This window comes from Cololabis saira, chromosome 21 (assembly GCF_033807715.1).
Source record: "Cololabis saira isolate AMF1-May2022 chromosome 21, fColSai1.1, whole genome shotgun sequence".
Taxonomy (NCBI): Eukaryota; Metazoa; Chordata; class Actinopteri; order Beloniformes; family Belonidae; genus Cololabis; species Cololabis saira.
This window is the reverse complement of record NC_084607.1, coordinates 16,156,915-16,177,383: the sequence shown is the minus strand read 5'-3', so window position 1 is coordinate 16,177,383 and position 20,469 is coordinate 16,156,915. Positions and strand designations below refer to the sequence as shown.

The following is a 20,469-nucleotide window of genomic DNA, read 5'->3' as shown; positions in this document are numbered from 1 at the left end:
ACCTGCGTCAAGAGTAAATACAGACAGCTGGAGCCTACTGGAGATGTATGGAACACTTTTGTTTTTAATGTTTGCTGCCAACATAAGTACACATACATAAAAGTTTGTTGCCACTGCCAGAGTCACACACACACACGCGCGCGCGCGCATACAACGAGATTGTGTTTTCCTTGCACAGCAAGCAAGCCACAGTTATTTAGTCTGCTTCCCAGTTTGTTTGCCCACTGTCTTCTCTCTTTCGCCGCTCTGCCTTGGGCTTTGTTTGAGGTAATCTGCTGACTCCAGCTAGTGACAGTTGCAGCTGAGAGGATGATGAGAGAGAATGAAAAGGGCCGCGCCAATTGACAGAATATGACAGCAGTTGGGCTGGGTAAACAGAAATGTGTCCATATTAGTGTTCGCAAAGTGATAGTTGGAACAGTTCTCATTGCATTTTGATTAAAGGAAAAACATAGAAGCAATCAAGTGATTGCCACGTGGCTTAAGGCCTAATTTTTCTTTAAAGTTTTCCTGAGCTCTTTCTGCAATGCACTTTGCTCTGCATACTACACTTTGAAATATCTGGCTGGAGGTGCAAACTATATCCTTCCCCTCCCCAGATCAGTTCCTTGGAGTTGAGCTCCAGTAAAGTACCTTTGGCAGGGCAGTTACAGAACAGCTTGTCCCTTCGATGCTGGCCCCGCTCCACTTACAGCCTGCAGGTGGAGTGGGGGTTGGAGCACTTGATGGGCAGCTAATGGAAGGGAGCGCTTTTCCTTGCAAGAGTTTCTAATGTATGAAATATTCAGTGCTAAAACTGTTGCCATCAGTGAACAAGAAAGAGAGCCTCTTAAGGCAGGCGTCTGGATGTGTTTCCTCTATTTTATAGCGAGAAGGCGGCTCATCAGTGAGTTACCAGAATAGATATTGTTCCTAATGATGAACTATTAGAAAACAAGGTCAGCCACAGGCCAGAACCGTGGGGAGTTTGTGGTGTACAGTGCGTGTTTGGGGGGTGGCGGGGTGGCGGAAATAAAATACAGCCCTGCTCCTCCAAGCAGGGTTCACCCTCTCTTGATGTTGCTCTTGGAGGTCACAGCACCTAGCAACTGCCTGGATCAAACCCCGACAGAAACGTGAGACAACACACAGGCCGGCACACGACTAAACGCACACACACACACACACACACACACACACACACACACACACACACACACACACACACACACACACACACACACACACACACACACACACACACACACACACACACAGAGTTCCTGTAGTGACATGCATTTTCTTTGAAACATCAATAAACTAACTTTCAAAGTGCTGATATCGAATTACCAACTGAAGATTCTCAGGATCAAAATCATTATAAATAATTCAAGAAAAAGATATTTGAAGACATCTTAATTAGGGTAAAAAAAAAAAGAAAAAATGTTCTACCGAGATAAGCAGCTATCCAAAACTAAGAGAAAAATAGCTTTCCATCATTTTGAAGTTGCGTTCTGGCTGAGTTGATTCCTGTTTGAAAAGTCATGTTTACAGTAGCTGTTGTACGTGTGGCGGGACACAGGAATGCATGAGTTTGTTTCGAGGTGGGTTTTTCTATCGAGGAGGCACCCAGACATGAACCAAAGGAAAAGAGCTTTGCTCGGTTGCTCTGTGAAAGGCTGCTGCCCAAACTGAGGTAAAGCAGTGGGCACTTTTTCCAGATTCAGTAATTATACTGCTTGTACTGCTAAGAACTACTCTCAAGGCTGATATCTAAACACAGGAAACAAGCACAAGTCCATGCACAAACACACATGGCTAGACTCTCTCACAAATGGGGGACTGTTTAAAAGTGATACTGCAAATCTTTTTTGACTCGGCCATCTCTGAGGAGCCCTCCTTGGTGGCCACTAATCACTTTTACTATGCACACATAAATCCAACCACTCTGCTCAGCATTTGTTTTTTGTTCTTTTTGTTCGTTTGTTGTTTTTTTTTGCTTTGGGTGCATGCATATACCCATGTCTATGAGCTAAAGCACACTTTTGCACATGTTTGCCATGCACACAAGCACACGAGGAATTGCAAGCACACAGAGATGCGGCTAATTCGGCGCAGGTTCAGACTTTGGCAACGTGTCGTTCAATTCTGCATTGAGTGTACTTTCACACACTCAGCATCCTAAAAATAGATGAAGGACTCTGGCTCTCTGCCCAGCCTCTCTAACTGTCAATACATTATCTTCTCCCTCACTCTGACATTCACAGTTTGACCGGCGTTGCCACAGCTAGTGACAACACTGACCCACAAGTACTCGTATACAACTACAGGAACCAACCTCAGGCATGTTATAAGACTATTTAGTTTAGTAATATTAGGAAAAATCTAACTGAAAATGTAAATCTGTTTGTAAAGTTAAGTGACTTTAAACGTGTAAAGGAAATGTTATCAGCTCTTCTTTGATGTGAAAAATACCAGACAATAAGAGGGCATATCTCAACTGTGTGTTTGCATTGTTAGTTGTTGAGTCTGTTCTACAAGTTGTAGTCTAAGCTCTCCTGGTTGTTTATCTGCTCTGGTTTACTATTGATCCTTATCAATCCCGAATCTTTCTCTGCCGATTGTTGCTGTAGAACTCCTCGTCTCTTTGCTTTTGATAACAGCAAGCGATAACAAGGTTTTTTTGGCTTTGTGTCCGCTCTTATTTTCACTTTATGCCAAGCAATCCTCGGTTTTCCAGATTCCAGTAGCCGGCTGATAACGATCCAGGGTTTTCAAAGACCGTGTAACTGCAGTTGATGATGGGCTTTTTGTTTAAAAGTATGTATGTGCTTATCTGGTTAAAGTCTGATAATATTTGTCAGGACATATTTGCAAAGTTATTGCCCACATATCCCAAATAGTTACATGGTACAAGAGAATTAAATAAAGGTATGTGTCACTCTAGTTTCCAGACTCAGGATAAAATACAGTCAACAACGAGTGCAGGGAGCAACGGTCCTCACAGTAAATGCCTCAGGTATAAAGTATCACCAAGTCTCAAAATCTGAGAGGCCTTGTTGCAACACATTATTCATCCACTACATACAAGTCCTGCAAGCAGCTGATGTATTGACATGCTGTGTGTACAGTAGTCTAGAGTGGTTTTACTCTAAAGTAGTGAGGCAAGCAGAGGAAACTCAAGGGCGAAAATGGTCAAAGGCTGAATCTCTCAATGTTTTCCCTTGCTTGGATTGTAGCTGATACCATCCCGATGCAACCGGAGATGCAATCTCCAAGAACTGTTGTACCAAGAGCCAGAGTTAAAAACGCTTTATCTTTATGGTGTTGTCACATGTGGTCCCTGAATCAACGCAACAGGAAGAGCACCCAAAAATTCACCCACGTCTTCGTGGTTTGACTTGAAAATCCTGTAACAAAGCTCTAAGTTGAAAACGGATCCAATGACTGAATAACCCTCTGAAATCCTTCTTGAGGCCCTTTCCACATAATAGTCGACCTATCACAAATAAGTCATCCTGCCCCAGCTGAATGTTTCACAACGGAGCTTCAGGTCAAACAGTGTTGGTACTTTAAAAGCTTCGTCGTAGACTGATCTCATTACACGGACCAGCAGCCATCACACAGCAGTCCTCTGTCCACTAACATATAACATAAACTTTGGCTGGACCTAAACACACCAGACTGGTGATAATAGGGGCGTTGTCGCAGCAGGATGAGGGTTAGGTTCAATGCTGAGCACAGCGGGGGAGGAAGTCCTGTCTGAGTCATGGGTGAGGGTCACGGGGGGCTGGTTCCTCGCCTGAATCCCTAGTTTGGGATTGTGTGATAAACTTTCACCTGACTTCTATCGAGAAGCTGCATCACGGAAGAAAGAACAGCCTTCTCAAACCAATGGTGGATGCATTCACAAAAGCTTTACGGCAGAAGTATCTGCAGCACTCAATTATCCACCAGACAATGCATTAAAAAAACTTTTAAAAAACAGAGCAACCACCCAAAAGCAAACCATCCGCACGGCTTTTGGACGGTCCATCCAGAGACTTCATCTCTTTCTCTGTTGACAATCTCTTTGGTTCACCAACACAAGAGTCTGGCTGTGATGCGGGTTGCAGTGAAACTGGATCCTCCAGGCAGAGACTCGAGCGGGAGACGGAGAAGTGCAGGAAGAAAAAAAGGAGAGTGGATGGGAACAGCCCTCCACTCCTCCCTGTCTCTGATCAAACTGACGCGCTCAATTTGTGTGTGCTATATGTCTCTGCTGGAGACGCTACGTGCCAACTTCAACAGACTGTGTTATAAGGAATCATGGACAGGAAGTAGGGGGTGTGTGGGGGGGGGGTTGGGTTGAGGCAGTTGTGAGGAAGTTTTGTTCCACGGTGAAGGAGAAGAGTTTCTTGAAAGCAAAAGAATTGTGCCGTTTCATTTCATGTGCAAGAGTTCTCAAAATGCTCTCCCAGCAGAACCCCACGCTCAGCTGCAACGTCCCGTCACGTTGTAGGTCCTCAGTAAGTGCAAGTTTATGCCAGATTCACACTTCCTTCTCCCCTGTCTTGAGACCGGCGGCCAGCCTGTCTTGTGTTCATTCTGGGAGCTCAACCAAATCATTTGCTCTACTCCTGATCTGGTGCCTCACCCTGACACAGCGTATCAGGTTATCTCGCGTGTATCCAAGTGTGTGTGTGTGTGTGTGTGTGTGTGTGTGTGTGTGTGTGTGTGTGTGTGTGTGTGTGTGTGTGTGTGTGTGTGTGTGTGTGTGTGTGTGCTAATAAAGAATCATGTGTCAACCACTGGAAAGAGGGAAGAGAGGAACAGAGGAGGGGGTAGAGGGAGACAGTGAAAGAGGCTGAGAGATTGGGACAAAGCCTGTAAGAGAAACTAAAATGCAGCTGTTTCTCCAGGTGCTTCATTTGGCACGAAACAATGTAGAAGTATTCAAGGGGAATGGAGTTTATTGATCTTTGAGGATTATAATGATAGACTTTTGCTCTATGTACTGACTTCAGTTCTTTGAGAAACCATATATGGAGGGAGGGCTATTCTTTTTTCTTTTTTTTTTTTTACTTTACTAGTGTGGGCTGAGGGAGTGAGCTCTAAAAATAAAACACATGTTCCTCCAGGTCTGTGGGAGCAGGGGCCCCAAGCGTATTGTTTTGGAATATGGGGGAGGACAGGGAGGATCTGGCTTGAAGATAGATGTAAAGACAGAAAGAGGCTAGTGTAGTTTCAACAGGACGACTCTGGAAATAAGTGTCATATGTGCCATTTTTTTTTTGCACTATAATTTAAAGCTACATTTTTTTATTTGCATTTTTTATATTTTTGAAAAAACCTGAAACAGAGTCGGCTCACGCTGTTTAACTTTAATCGACTTATGCGATGTGGAAATGCCTGTGGCTAGAGGTGGCCGCACTTACAGTCCATTACCTTTCTGAAAAGGACCATCCATGAGTCTCACCGGTTTAACCTCTGAGCGGGCCGAGAGCTGAGGGCTCCTCTTGGTGAGGAATGAGTTAAAACCAGCTGACTGAGATGTGTGGGGGGAGTCTGCACAGAGTGGAGAAGGGAAATGAAGGGATGTTAAGGGAGAAATAAGCATGAGTTCTGATGGGGCTGGTTTAGTCACGTGTTTGGACTTAGTATCAGTCCACCTACCTCCCACTGCTGCATCTTTGCAGACTGCTTATAAGAACGGGAGAAACAAACAGGGGGGGAGAGTGCGCATCCACTTGAAAACAAGAGAAGCAAAGGCAATCACAGTTAAACAACATGACACATTGAAAAAAAGAGTGTGTGAGAGCTTCTGATAATACTTGTTATATAATTCAACTACAAGGATCACCTCTTCAAATAATACCCATAAAACCCTTTCCCCAATGCTTGCTACTAATGAGACTCTATTTCCTCTTGATAATCAAAAGCAGTATACTAAGTCAAGTGAAAACATGTTTTTATATAAAATGCTGGATACTTTGGTATATAAGGCCACGCTGATGAATCCATGCAGGTGCTGTACTAACATATCAAGATGGAAACCACAGCAAATACAGGACTAATATTAATCTCCATGAACACTGATCACAAGGATATTTTAGTTTATAGTTATGAATAATGGATTTGGATGATAGAAAAATGAAGCAGTTTGGTTGCGGAGCTACCGTGTACCACAGACTGTCCCCCCACCCCACTCTACGTCATATTAACGTAAGGACTCCACTCCTGACCTTATGCGTCACATTAACGAACATCCTAGGTCACCTTTGTACAGACTCATTACTCCGGCACTTTAAAACCAACATGTTGTACATTTTTTCTTTTAATATTATTTGCTCTTTTGTATTGCACCAATCACCACAACAAATTATTTGTGTGAGTTAAACAACTTGGCAATAAACTTCTTTCTGATTCTGATTCTGAGCTATCTTTTGTTTCCATTTAGTTAATTATGTTCATTATGACTATCTGAATGCGTGATTTTAAAGTAGGTTATTTCCATATTTCCAGCCACACAGAGGCCGTGCACAGGAGAGGGCAGAGCAGGTTGCACTTTTTAAGATGGTTGCGTTCTTTTAACATTTGTAAATCATTGCTGTGCTCTTTTTATAAGACTGTTGGGGCCAGTGCTCTGTTTTTTGGTGTTGTGTGCTGGGGTGTGTGTGCTCGCACTTCACACAGAAACAGACTCAACAAACTGATTAAGAAAGCGAGCACCACCATGGGCATACAACAGGACTTTGTTGAGCAGGTGGATGAAGTGAGGATGCTCAGGAAAATGAACAATATCATGAACAATGACACTCACCCACTTCATGCCCTGGAGGTGTTTCGGCGGAGCAGCTTCAGTGGCAGGCTGATCCCACCACGATGCAAAACCGAACGCCACAGAAAGTCGTTCCTTCCAGCTGCCATCAAGCTCTATAATGTGCAATAACTGTCCTATGTGCAATACTCCAGCACTTTATTCTTAGCACTTTATTACTCAGCACTTTAGCACCCCAGCATTTAAATCTTAATTTTAAATCTAATTTTAATTCTAAGTGATCTGTTTTTTTTTATTGGATCTGTTTTTTGCATGCATGAAAAACGCACTTAATTTTAATTCTAAGTGATCTGTTTTTTTTTATTGGATCTGTTTTTTTGCATGCATGAAAAACGCACTGATGCTGCTGCTGTAACACTTTAATTTTTAATTAAAAGGATTAATAATTTCATAATTTTTTTCTGTTATCATCAGATATTCATTCTTATTCAGTTAGAGGTGGGAAGAACTTTCATTTACCTCTTTGTCATACCTGCAGTCACCAATCCTTTATCAAATTCCATGGCCCTCAACTCTGGAACTGTTTAGATAGATCTCTTAAGTTAGCGTCATCCTTAAAAATGTTTAGGACCAGCTTGGTGGGGTATCTTTTATTTAGACAAAATTAACAGGCTATTCTTACTGAAATGAAATTGCCATTTCATGGATATTTTTGTTTGTGTACTTATTGTATTTCTCTTTGTTTCTTTTACCTTTTCTTTTTCCTTTCTATTCTTTTGCTATTGACTGATTTGTTTTGGTGATTTTGTATTGAGGGGAGGATTTTTTATAAGCCCTTCTTCGGCTTCTTTTCCTCTCCTGCACAAATTATTTGTCCTTGTATGATAAAATATATATATATATATATATATATATATATATATATATATATATATATATATATATATATATATATATATATATATATATATATATATATATATATATATATATAAAAATAAAAAAAAAATAATAAAGTATCTTATCTTATCTTATCATATATATTATAGGTTCTTTAGAAAATAAAAAGGGACAAAGGACAGAACATTGGAATACTACAGACAGCAGATCAAGGCACACTCAGAGGGATTCATCATGATATGGTAAATAATGTGGGACAGGAGAGGGGCGTGGCCTGTGGCCTGTCAGCGCGGGGAGTGTCTGCGATCAGCCAATCAGGCGTCAGACCTGAGGTCAGTGGGCGGGGCCTCGCCGTCCACACAATCCTGAGCCAGCTGCTGCCGCACGCTTTTGTTCAAACTGTGAAGACAGTCTGTCAAGAGCAGAGCTTCCCTTTCATCTGTTTTAGGAGAAGATGCCCATATCAGCAGACACCGTCTTGTCAAACGGACAGCTCGGGAGTGGGAATTAGTTGTTTTTTTTTGTTTTTTGTTGTTGTTGTAGTAACAAGTCGTGTGAACTTTAGAATAGGGCAAGTGTCGCGCAGGCAGCGAGCAGCTGGACATACGAGGGGAATCCTCCAACCACTTATCTGACTGTCCCGTCGCAGTATGACTGTTGCCGTGTTCAGTTTAAGAGACATTGTATATTTTGTCTAAGGGGAAGGAGATTATAAGCTTATGCTCCCCGTCATCCTCCCCGTTGGACACCTATGGAGAGGACACTCTGCGTGCTGTCGCGCAGCTCCTGGACCCGTCTGCTGCGTGGATGTTGAATCCACCGACCTGGATCGCGGAAAACGACCACTTAACCTCATTTGAATGCCTTTGCAAGGAGTTTGCTGGTTTTTTTGCTGCAGGCAGGACTTCAGTTTGCTGGGACGGGACTATGGGGAGAAAGAGGAGGAAGAATCGTTTGAATTGCGCAACAAGGAGGACTTGACTCCCAATGGACGGGTAAAAACTCTCCACCTGCACTCTTCAATATTCCCTGTGCATGAATACTTGGATTAACGCAGATTGTCGATTTACATAAACTGTCATTTTTAAAAGACAGTAAAAGAGTTTTATTAAATAGTACTCTTTTTTTTGTTTTTTTTTTTGGTTTGGCACAAGTACATTTGTGAGGGAGCACATGTTGAAACTGTTAAACTTAAAGCAGCACAATGTAACTTTCAGCTTTTGTTGAGTTTGGCGTCTCCTTTGGACAAAAGCGGTAGTGCTTTACCAGTAGTGTGGAAGGGTTCCTACCATCCACCTCAAAGTTACATAGTGCCAGTGAAGGCGATACAGACCCCTCAGACCATGACAGAGGTTCATTAAACCTGTTGTAAGTTGATGTACCATAACAATGACTCTGGAAATATTATATTAAGGTGGAAAAGTTACATTGTGCTGCTTTAAAGACCTTGATTTGAAAATGATTACTTTTCAAACGTAAATATTGAAACGTCAAGGTGTGATAAGAAAGCCTTACTTTTAGAGTTGGTTCTGAAGTGGCAAACACACGTGAGTGGACATATTAACAGTTAAGGCTGATTTATGGTTCCGCGTTACTCCAACGCAGAGCCTACGGCGTAAGCTCTGCGTCGATTTAACACAGAACCATAAATCAGGCTTTAGCATGCGAGAATGGTTGGGTTGAACAGTGCACGACTCTTTCATACTATGTGGGAGGCAATGCATTGCTGCCTAGTTTGATTTTCAGGTTTGCATGGCCTCTGAGGCCTGGGCAACATTGAGCAATCTCACGCACATGCTCTGATGCAAGCTGTAAAACTCTGCGAGTTGAACTGATCCTGTGTATTTGGCCCTCCATCCGCTCAATTGCTAGTAAGACTGTGGCCTTGTCTCCTCTGTAATGTTAGTCATCTGATCAGCCACAGAGAGTTCAGCATTGTCCACCCACTTGTGAGGGGGCATTGTTGCCTCCAAATGAGGTAGGCTCTTTCTGTATAACCCCTCCATGCATCTGTTTATGCACAATGTTTCAGAAAAAGAAGCTTCACACATTTATCGGGATCTTTTGAAATGTTCATACTCGCTCTTTTAAGAGCTTTTAATCATTTTCTGGGCTCCTGTGCAAGGCAAGTCGGCCATTGTATGTATTTTGACCTGCTGAGATGAGGCTTTCCAAACGAAAGTAATGCCACCCACAGTCACAACTTGCATATCCTGCTTTTCTATTTACTGGCCCTTTTGTGCATTTGCAACCAACCAGTACGTGACGACAGAAATTTGCATGAAAACGTTCATAGCAGATAAGTTTACACAGTTACTGTCTCAACAGAAGTCCAACAGCAAGAACAACCCCCCCCCCCAGATAAAAGCAACATCTGTTGCTCAGGGTTATCCAGTGAGGTGTTGGTTTTGTAGCACACATATCTCGCTTATGATGTACCATCTGGATGCCTATTGGTGGTCACATGGACCAACTGTGCTCCATATCTGCAATCAATACTAGATCATTGCAACATGTCCCTGTGGAGATGGCCTCATGAAGTGAGTCACAGGCCTTTTCCCTCTGAGTTTCCTGGGTAAAAATGCAGCCTGTGTAAAATGCTTTGGGTTTATTTTTAATTTTTTTTAGAGAAGAACAGGCAATATTAAATAACTTTGAAATAATTTGTTTCCTTTCAGTAAAAAGATAAAGATAGCGATCTGCATTGCCTGATTTAACTCTCATGGCAGAGCCCGGTGAAAGCCTGGAACCCACTCGATCATAAAAGTCTCTTAACCGTGTATTGTTTTTTTGGGCTATAGTAGATCCCCCGATAAACATCTTAACTTATGTGAGCAGGTGTGTGGCCAAATAGTAGATGGAACAGGAAAAACTTGTAATAAAGTCTAATGATGTTTAGTTTTGTTAGTCATCAGTTTTCAATCACTGCACATGCCAAAGCTGCTGAACCCAGTGCTTTGGAGTCAAATCTGAGGGGCTGAAACAGCCTGCTTTGATGAAATATCTCATGAAGTTATGCTGCATGTGATTACCGACTTTTGTTTTGTGTATATCATTACACACTTCCCTGTGCTTGTACCAACAATTTTGCGTGCCATTAAAGTCGTAAAACGGCTCATAAAACCCCCCGAAATGCAAAGAAATGAAACTGCATGACACGCGTCTTAACTGGCACGATTTTTATATTCTGTATCAGGAGATCTTGTTTGTTGACATGCAGATTTACTGGAATACAGTAAAAATAGTAATAATCAGTGTTGCCAAGTCTGAATTATCAGGTTCAAAAGCAGTTTACTTCATGGTGAATTACGTATGAATGTGCCCAAATACTGAGAAAGCCCTACTGATACGTACGCAGAAAAATAATATGAATTGTATTGTCTTAAGTCATGAAATGACCGGTCTGCTTCTATTAATCTTTGTGATATTTATCTCTATCTTCGTCATGTGGCCTGTTAGGTTTATCAGATTACTTCTTAATGGGAGAAACCACTTTATCGGCTGTTGCAATTGAATGCATTTTTGTCGAGTAACCGAAGGCAGTGAGCTATTCTGTCGGTGCGACAAGGCTCATGTCCTAATGATAAATAGACCAAAGTGTAATAGAGGACTTGATTATTGATTCTTTGATGCTCCCAGTCAATTTTATCTCCTTCAGGAAATCCTGTTTCCTCTGAATTTGTGACACTGATTAGTGATGGACATTGTAGCCCTGCATCGATAGCTGATGCTTTGTCGGTAATTAAGGACATGACTGAACCACTCTACGCTAATATCATCAGCTGAACAATCCAAGCCATCATAAACTGCTGCGCCTGCTCAGAGTATGTAGATCTAATTTAGCTTTCCATGAAGTCAGTAGACAGGATGGGGAAGGATAGATGGTTAAAGATGGACTGCAATGGTTCCCAAGGAAATCCCTCAAGGAAACGTTCCATCATCTGCCCGTTGGTCCAAAAGTTGACAAGTAAGATTTTTAGGCAGCAGGTCAAACCCCCCGCCCCCCTGGTTCATGTGTGTGAGAGCCTCTTTTGGGCTTTGTAACACTGAAGCGCTCCATTAAGTAGGCCTCTCTCCAGGGATGACCACAGTGACCCACAAAACCGGTGGAGTCTCTCTCCCCATGATTCCCAAAGTCCTCACCACAAGCTGCATCGTTTGCCAGCGCGCTGCCAGAGAATACTACGATGTGTGGCATCCATATTACCAAAGCCGTGGGGGACTAGCTGTTCTCCGCCAGGGCTCTCCTTACTGAAGTTGAAAATATGAGTCAGAGTTGACGTTTGTGTAGGTTTGGCCCTGAAGAGCACAGGGCCGTGTCAAAACCTTTCCCCCTCATGTTTACAGTCCTCATTCAAAGAAACTGCTCTTCAACAGCTGCCCAAACAGCCACTCTGAGCTGAATGCCTCCACTGTTGAGACAGCTTGGCACTAATTTTAAGACAGGACATCCGTCATTCACCTTCTGTTCTATGTTTCCTTTGAAACTTTTCTTCAGTTTGTAACATTAAGTCATATAACCTAATAAAATACTGCCACAGACCTGGGCAGCTCTGAGTCTGGATTAGAGCGCAGCGGCACATCCTGTTGCTGGGAACAGTCCTGCACAGTCCAGCCTGGGTGAGACTGGGTCCCATCAACCGTCAGTGCTGCCCTCTGCCTTCAGAGGTGTCACAGTACGCTGGTTTATATTTGGTTTCCGTTGCGTCTCTGGCTCACCACCTCCAGGCCACACATCTGGTCTTCAGGCCGATACTAGCTGGGCCCAAGCATTTCCTCTTGGTTACTCAGCCTCCCGGGAGAGCTGAAGGGGGAGAGAGAGAGAGCAAGAGAGTAGACTGGGGAAAGCGAGAGCGGAAGTCGGCTACGGAACGAACACATCACAGCATCTTTCCCTCCATGCTCCGCTCCAGTCTGGAGTGATTCATCCTCTGCCCGTCCAAAGGGAGATCTTTTGCCAAGGCTCTGGATCGCACGCTATCCTTGTTCCTCATCCCACAGCCCATTAACTCTATTGGATTGCTATTTTTCTGTAAACTGTCAAGTTTTATGAAGACTGAGTCAAAATATTCCAACCCTATCTACCTGACACCTTACTTTATATTAATGATCTTATTAAATTTATCTTAATTAATCTCAGCTTGTCTGACGTTGTTGTTTTTGATTTAGCTGAGTTGTTTTTAGGCATGGCTGGCTGAGGTTTCTTCTCTGTTAGCTTTGCTAAATCATTTAATATATGGTTTCAGGAAGGGGGTTGGGAACCGCACTAACGCTGTCTTCCATTCTTAAGTCACTTTCTGACACAGTTCACTTACTCTTTCATGTCTGGTTTGGTATTTACTGTACCTCCCCTGAGTTAAACATTAATGACATTTCATTATCCAAATTTTAATCTTTTTCCTCATTTGCCTCAGAGTTCATGTGCCTATTTTCTTTATTTTATTTTAGTGTTGTTTCAGTTAGTGTTTTTCTTTGTTATTTCTGAGGCTTGTGAAAAGAAGCGGTCGACTGTTTCTGCGGGGCAATGGCTATACTTAGGACAGTTTGCCCAGTAGTAAAGTGTGGTGTGTGTGAACTGTGAAGGGCCCAGCCCTGACCTGGATAGTGTTTCAGGTGTAGGCCGACTTGGGCCGGGGCAGCCACAGGAGCAGGCTCAAGGCTGTGGTTCACAGAGACAACAACCTAAGCCACGGGGGCACACAGTGCCGCTCTGCACGCCGGGGAATCAGCCCAGACTGCACATACGGGCGAGCTCTGATGTCGGATGGTGTTTTCCAAGGTCGGGTTGGGAATCTGGGGGCAAAAGCAGTGTGAAAGGAAACATCCTCTACTGTCTTCTCCTCAACAGGGGAGCCCCCTAGAATGAAAATGCTGTTGTTCGACCGGCAAAAGGTGCTTTTTAATATCCTCCAGTGGAATCACTGCAGTAATTTCAGAGCCAAACTAATATTCCTGTAATAAATATGTTATTAATGATGAATAGCTGCTTTCCTGATGTGTAACTTATTAAGAGCTGTGGTTCATGACCCAAGTATCATTATTACACCAAACGCTGAACTAAAGTATTGTTTACATACATTCCCTCTGGAGTCTCTTAGTCAAACAAACAGCCTTTCTGCATCAACTTCCGGACAGAAAAGATGAAGGCGAGGGTTGCTGTTACGACGGCAGTCTCCAAAACAGGGATATTTATACTTGAACCTTCTTTGAGAAAAGGCCAACCTGAATTAAAGCATTATTGGGTGTGAAGATTGAGTTCCATACGGCTTCAAAACAAAAGACCCCTCTGTTCTGAGCCTTTACTCTAAATTAGCCTGTTTTGCATGCCATATTCCTCTCCACCAGCTTACTACTTGCAAGTGAAAGCCAAGCATTACAGGAACGGTGCAGCTATGTGCTCCGACTGCCAAGAACAACTGCATGCTCAACTTTAACATGGCCACTAAAGGCAAACCTTTGAGAGATCCCTCCAACCTGTGGATACTTAGATGGATAGATTACTTTTTGTGCCTCATTATCTTCTATTTACCATTTTTCTCTCTCTTCTGTTGACAGACTCCAGCTGAGGTGATCGTTTCTCAGCCAACTTGTACAACCAATGGAACAAATGGGTAAGGAAGGAGAAAATCAATTTCCCCTCTTTAAAAAAAAAAAAAAAAAAAAAAAAAACATTTTAGGAAATAATAGTTCCCTTTTTTACTTGTGCACTTCCTCTGAGTGCTGGTGGTTTCTGTATTTGTCCTTAGGCAGGCACAGTTGTCAGCGCTTGATTTTTTTTTTTCTTTTCACTTCCTCTCCAGCAGCTCATGAGTTCTCTTTTTTTTTTTTGTAAAAAGCGGTACAGATTTGTTAGATGTCGCCAGTTAAACTCTTCACTGTTGGAGCTTCTCAATTCAGGGACTTGCCCGTCCGCCGCTGAGGCTGCATTTGTCAATAATTTGTTGTCCTGAACCAGGATGATTGTGACTAATAACATTCTAACCAGCCTCCGCATAAATAAATCGCATTACTTTGACAGTTCAAAGGCTTTTGGCTCAACTATTGGCTACAAGGATCCATTATGCATCCCACTAAATAATAAAATTCAGATAGTGACGTGGTTTACATGCGAATCCTGGTGTGATTCATAAAGGGCTTTATCCAGACTTTTAGTGCGCGGCTCTGATCTCAGGCAGTGATCTAGCCACTCTCTGCTGCTGCTCCCTATCTCTGGCATCATGCCCTTATCACCCCACCCCTCCCCGTCCCCCCCGATCCACCCCCCGTCCCCCATCCCTGTCCCTGCGTCCGCAATCTCTTACTATACATCTGCTGACTAACTGGCAGTGAGTCACAAAGCTCAACGTGCGGGACTATCTCGCGCCACCAATGAATAGAGGAGCGTCTGCGACGGCTCGGGGTGAGAAAAGAGCAGCCATTGGAAGCTGGAAGTTGGTAGGTGAGCTGAAGCAGGGCTATTTTGCGGCAGTCACACAGGACAAGTTGTCTCTGGAGACTCCAAAAAAAGGAAGGGGAAAACGTGAAGACTGGACTGCGTGACTCAGTTCTACCTTAGTAGCACTCCCAGAAAAAATGTGTGTGTGTGTGTGTGAGATCAGTCGCCTTGGGCGACACGGCATAATTGCCCAGTAGTTTTGAAGGCAGTGTGTTAAAAGCACGTCTGTAATCATCACACCGAGTGCCTGGATTAGAGAGAGCAGATCTTGGTCATTACCTGGCCAGTGAGAGGACACACCCAGATGTTCAGCTGTGCTGAGATGAGGACGAGCACTTCTCTGATTTGTCAGCAGGAAGCGGTGCCCTATCCACTTATTTTACAGTTGCACATTACAGGAAAGGCGGCTTCCTTTTGCCCGTCGCGGACTGCGGTTCTTCAGATTGAGAATGAATCTGTTTTACAGATTTAACGGGGATGAACAGAGGGGATTTTATTTGTTCTATGGGATTGAGGTTGACATAGTAATACTCAGACAATTAGTCACACTGAAGGCCTGATGTGGGTGAGGGTTGACACTGATGGCTACAGATGTCTGCCTGTTGTGAGCTATGTCAGGGTTTTCAGTGAGGATACCATCAGTTTCACTTAAATTACTGTATGATCAAAGAAATTCAGACTCTATACTTGTCATCAATAAAAGAAGAAAATAACACGCAACAACGTTGATTTATCTTTTTTTCTCACTGTACTATAACCAGATGGAAAGGTCAAATAATGTACAAATTACAAGAAGTTTTTCACAAAAATTAACTGGTTTTATGATGATAGTTGCCATATTTGTATTATTCATTATCGCTTAAACTATCTGATATTGCTTTTTCACTTAAAAAGAAGCACAATCTTTAAGCATCCTTCTTGCATCATCAATGCCTTTTTTTTAATCACTATTTTCTTTCCTTATTTGCATTAAGTGACAGTTGAGAGGACTCCTTTTTCTTTTAATCATGAAACCATTGTTTTTATTTGCTCCATTACTAGTTTAGTGTTTTATTGTTAACGTTTTTGTTTTATCTGTGTGATTTGTACAGCACTTTGGTCGACCCTTGTTGTTTTTGTCTTTGACCTAGTTCACTTTCCTCACTCGGGATCAAGGCAGAGTACAAACTGTAGCAAAAAAAAAAAAAGCATTAGGACTTCATCAATCTCTCTTGTTCCATTTGCTTTTTATTAGATCCTCCTCTCTTCTTCGACAGCTCTTGAGAGTCAAAAGCTTTACACTTTTTTTTGAAGTGGGTTATTAGCCAGTAATGACTGAGGGGAAATGGTGTTTGGGCATGTGTTTCACGGCGGAGAGTCTGTCTGCATGTGTGAGAGAGGGTGTGGATGCTCCAAACAAGTGGCTCCTGCTAAGTGTGTGTGTGTGTGTGTGTTATCCTGTCAGTCACCCATCAGAAACGGACCCCTGTTTACAGTACAAAAATACATACTGTATGGAAGATTTTAATTCACATCTCAAAGCTGACAACAAGAATGACTTAATTCCAACTAAAATGTTGCTTGCTCTGTATCATAAAGTTTTCCTGCCGACAACTCGCACGTCTTCAGTTACAAACTCAGATTTCCTGTCACACACCCCTCCTCCCCCGGTCTCAAAACATGACTTTTTTTTCCCCTCTTCCCTCTGCCTAGAATTTCTTGGCAGTGGTCTTGAGTAAACAGTGTATTTTTAGCTGGGAGGTCATATAGGCCCAATCTTAATCACCACATTCCCCATTTTTCCCACCAGCCCAGTTTCAGCTAGAGGCCCATTCAGCCAGCTCATGCTCTGTGGGGGAAGAGATGCATCACTACTTTGACTTGCTGTTTTTTAGTTTTTTTTTAAAAGTTCTGCAGTAAAAGCCACTGTGATGAAGATTATTTGTCCTTTATGTCTGTTAATGGCCATTGAACAGTCTAAATTACTCTCAGATCTGTATAAACTGTAATGGAGATGGGCATTGGTTTTAAAATTTGGATTATATGGGGGTTTGTTTTCAGACAAACCTACTATAAATATATTAAAAACACACACACACACATATATATATATATATATATATATATATATATATATATATATATATATATATATAATATATTATTCCCGTGAAATGGAATATGCTATTCCCGTGAAATGCTTGTGCATAGCTTATTCTGCGATTGTGGTGCAAAAAGGGCCTGCTTTGTATGCTGGGATATGTTTCCACTGCGGTCATTGCAGCCCGAGAGCAAGGACACCACATTTTTTTTACTTTAATTAGTGTCTCAGCCTTGTGATTAGACCCTGTACTAAAATCAATTACTCATCACTCCAACAGCTACCACCAGACTGAGGGCCAGAAATTAATCAACCTGTTGTGGCGCTCCGGCTCTGTACTGCTGCATTTAAGTGTGTCACTATCGCTGTCGCCATCAGACGTCTGCTGGCATTTGGCTCGTTAGTCGCGATGACCTCTGTGCTGTATGTAAAACTGGGCGTTATATTGTTGATTTGAGCCAATCCATTGTGTTATAGTGCCAATAAATTACTCTGTCTGTTGAACAGTAAGCAAAAGGAACCTTGTTTACTTCATTGTTGGCTCACTACTCTTCCAGTGTTCACTCTTGACATGAATATGCATTAACTGTAAGTTGCAAACTGCAAGTTGGATAAGAAATAAATAACCTAGCTTCTGTCCAGAAAAGGTGATCCGGATAATCAAAAAAGAAATCAACAAAACTTGCTGTGAACAAATTTCAGATTTAAATGTTTACATTCTTATATAATGACAACTATTTAAAATACACAATAGGATAACTGCTTTCCCTTCACTGGAACTGGAGGAGCAAGTTATGGCTTTGCTCTCCCAGGGCCTGTTTAGGGAGTCAGTTCACTTTATATTTGATCCCAGTATTCTGTGAAGACCTGTCGTCAAACAAGTTTTCAAACTGGCAGGACAGTGCATAGGAGTGAAGTAGGCTACATGGCTAAAATACTTATTTTGACCTGGATATTACCAGCAAATATGCAGCATTAAAACTGAAATTTGAACAGAATTTCTCCAACTGTCAATGATAAGCCTTTGGCTCATAAATGCCGATTGGGAATCTCAGAAGGGAAATTGAGAAAGATAAAGTTCACCACCCTGCAAACATTTAATTGACCCCATTTAGTTTTTGGGCCTGGTAAAAGCCCCCAAACTAAAACCTTTTCTTGCGTGTTCTCAGCATGCAGGGAAAAGGCTAGCTACTTAGTCCAGCGGTGCTCGGCTGCAGTGACACCGTTGACACACGGAAGCAGGGGCCGCTCTTGTCTGTGCGCCTCTGCGGCGGTGCTTTCTCTCCCATTGGTCATGAGTAAAACCAAATGAAGCAAATCCCGCTATCTGGGACGAAGGTGAGAGAGATCTCCACAAATTTGTAACATTTGTGTATTATTCACCTGCATGCTGTCAAGCAGATCCAGGGAAGGCAGGGAAAACAAGCGTGTATTCTTTGCTTCTGGCAATGTGCGCACGCAGGCGGGTCACACACCTAATGTGTGACTAATCATACAGGGAGGCTCTGTTTATGTCCTCTTGAAACTTTCTCAGTATTGCCGATAATAGTTTGTTGGGTTAGGGGGCCACGCTTATGGAAAGTCACGGATGTAACCACGCTCATGATGAAACCTGGGGATTCAAAAGAACTCCACAGTACGAACTCCACAGACGTTTTCTTTCTTTTAATTCTTTGAACCTGTTAGCTACTTTTTGTTTCTCTATTTTTGCATTGAAAATGACTATTCGGGACGTGCTTACTACTGACCTCAGTGAGCCACGGCCAACTAAGATGCAGGTATTAACATGCAGCATAAAGTGTGAGCTCTTGTCTTTAACTGTAACATGTCACCATCTTGTCGTGGACAAACTAAAATGATGCCTTGAAATGGTAAAGCTAAATTAAAGTTTCTTCTAACGCTGTAAAACTGCCATGTGTCTCACACCTGGAGGTTTTGTGTGAAGATCTAGCCCCTTCATAGAAATAGCCCCTTTTAAAGTCTTTTATGGATCAAAAGACACATAAGTTCTACATTTATACATCAGTTTTTATACATAATTAAGGAGCTACAGCTGGATTTGGAAGTGTACAATTATCAAATGAGATTTTAGCGTTTTAGGCCATGTCATCTGTTCACATTGTTGGTACTTTGTGGCATTTCTTAGACTTTGGAGATTACTTTATGTATATTGATAAGACTAACTCAGAGGTCTTTATCAAGTTTCTTGTAAGGATATTTCAATGATCAAAATTGCTCATGTGACCATAAAGATGATCTAAAATCATGCGACCTGCAGCCACATTCGCCTACGTCGTGTTTTATTCAAATATAATAGACATTATGTCACTAATTACCGGTAGTCAAATTTTTCACTGATCCTGACGCATTTTTCATAACAACCTTATTCTAACTAACTTTTTCTAATGTTAAAGGCTGATTCTTTGTTTTGATATTTTTATTAGGGGGTAAGGCACAGTTGAACAGGAATAAACAAAAAAAGATATACAGTCTACCTCCTTTTTTTTTTTTTTTTTGGATTAAGAACAGAACAAAAAATCCACACAAAATAATGACAAATACATGAAAATTATTATATTCTTATATATAAGTAATATTTAAGTATTAAAGCTAAACAGTATGAATTAAAAAATAGATGAATAAAAAGGGGGAGAAAAAAAAAAAAAAACCCCAAAAACAAAAGAAAAGTAAATAAAAAGATAAATAAAAAGGAGGAAGAAAGAGAGGAATGAGAGAAGAGAGGGAGGGGGGGGGGGATCCGTCAGTCAGGAGGCAGGGACTGGAGAGAGTGTTAAAGGCTGATTCTTATACAATGAGCAAATGCCTCATGTCGATGGATGTACTTTTCACTTTGTGAACAGATAAAGTTGACAGTTTTACTTCAGTTAAAAAGTCAGTTTCCTCTCTGAAACTGATGACAGCAAAGTGTGTGAACGTTCTTGCTTGGCCGCTCCATCCTTTCTGGACAACTACACAACTGCTTCATTTAGAGAAAAGGAAGAAAGTTGTCTCCATAAACAGACAAGATTAGCAGGAACTGAAGTTTCACTGAGGTAGTGAAAACCTTACGAACGTCAGACCTTGCAGTCACGCCGTCCTCACCTGCTTCTGGTAATTACAGGTCTTTTGTCGGCATTCACGCACCACACGTGATTGACGTCTCGCTGACACTCCTCCTTTGTTGTACTTGTTTGGGTGGGACAACGTTTAAGTTCGCGCCTTACTTCACTACCTGGAATTTGGTGACGTCACTCATTTTCACATAAATCTCTTCACAAGTAAAACCTGATCAGAGGCTGGTCAGATTTAATTGGA

General features: G+C 42.1%; 1 protein-coding gene across 1 annotated transcript in view; it reads left to right on the top strand.

Annotated features, from left to right (window-relative positions):
• The first annotated feature begins 8,044 nt into the window (after positions 1 to 8,044).
• Positions 8,045 to 20,469, top strand: part of plekhh3 (pleckstrin homology, MyTH4 and FERM domain containing H3) — a 33,369-nt gene continuing 20,944 nt past the window's right edge. Inside the window, exons 1-2 of the mRNA XM_061711746.1 lie at positions 8,045 to 8,634; positions 14,195 to 14,250. Coding sequence (XP_061567730.1) covers positions 8,500 to 8,634; positions 14,195 to 14,250 — 191 coding nt within the window. The 5' untranslated portion in view covers positions 8,045 to 8,499. The remainder of the gene's footprint in view (positions 8,635 to 14,194; positions 14,251 to 20,469) is intronic.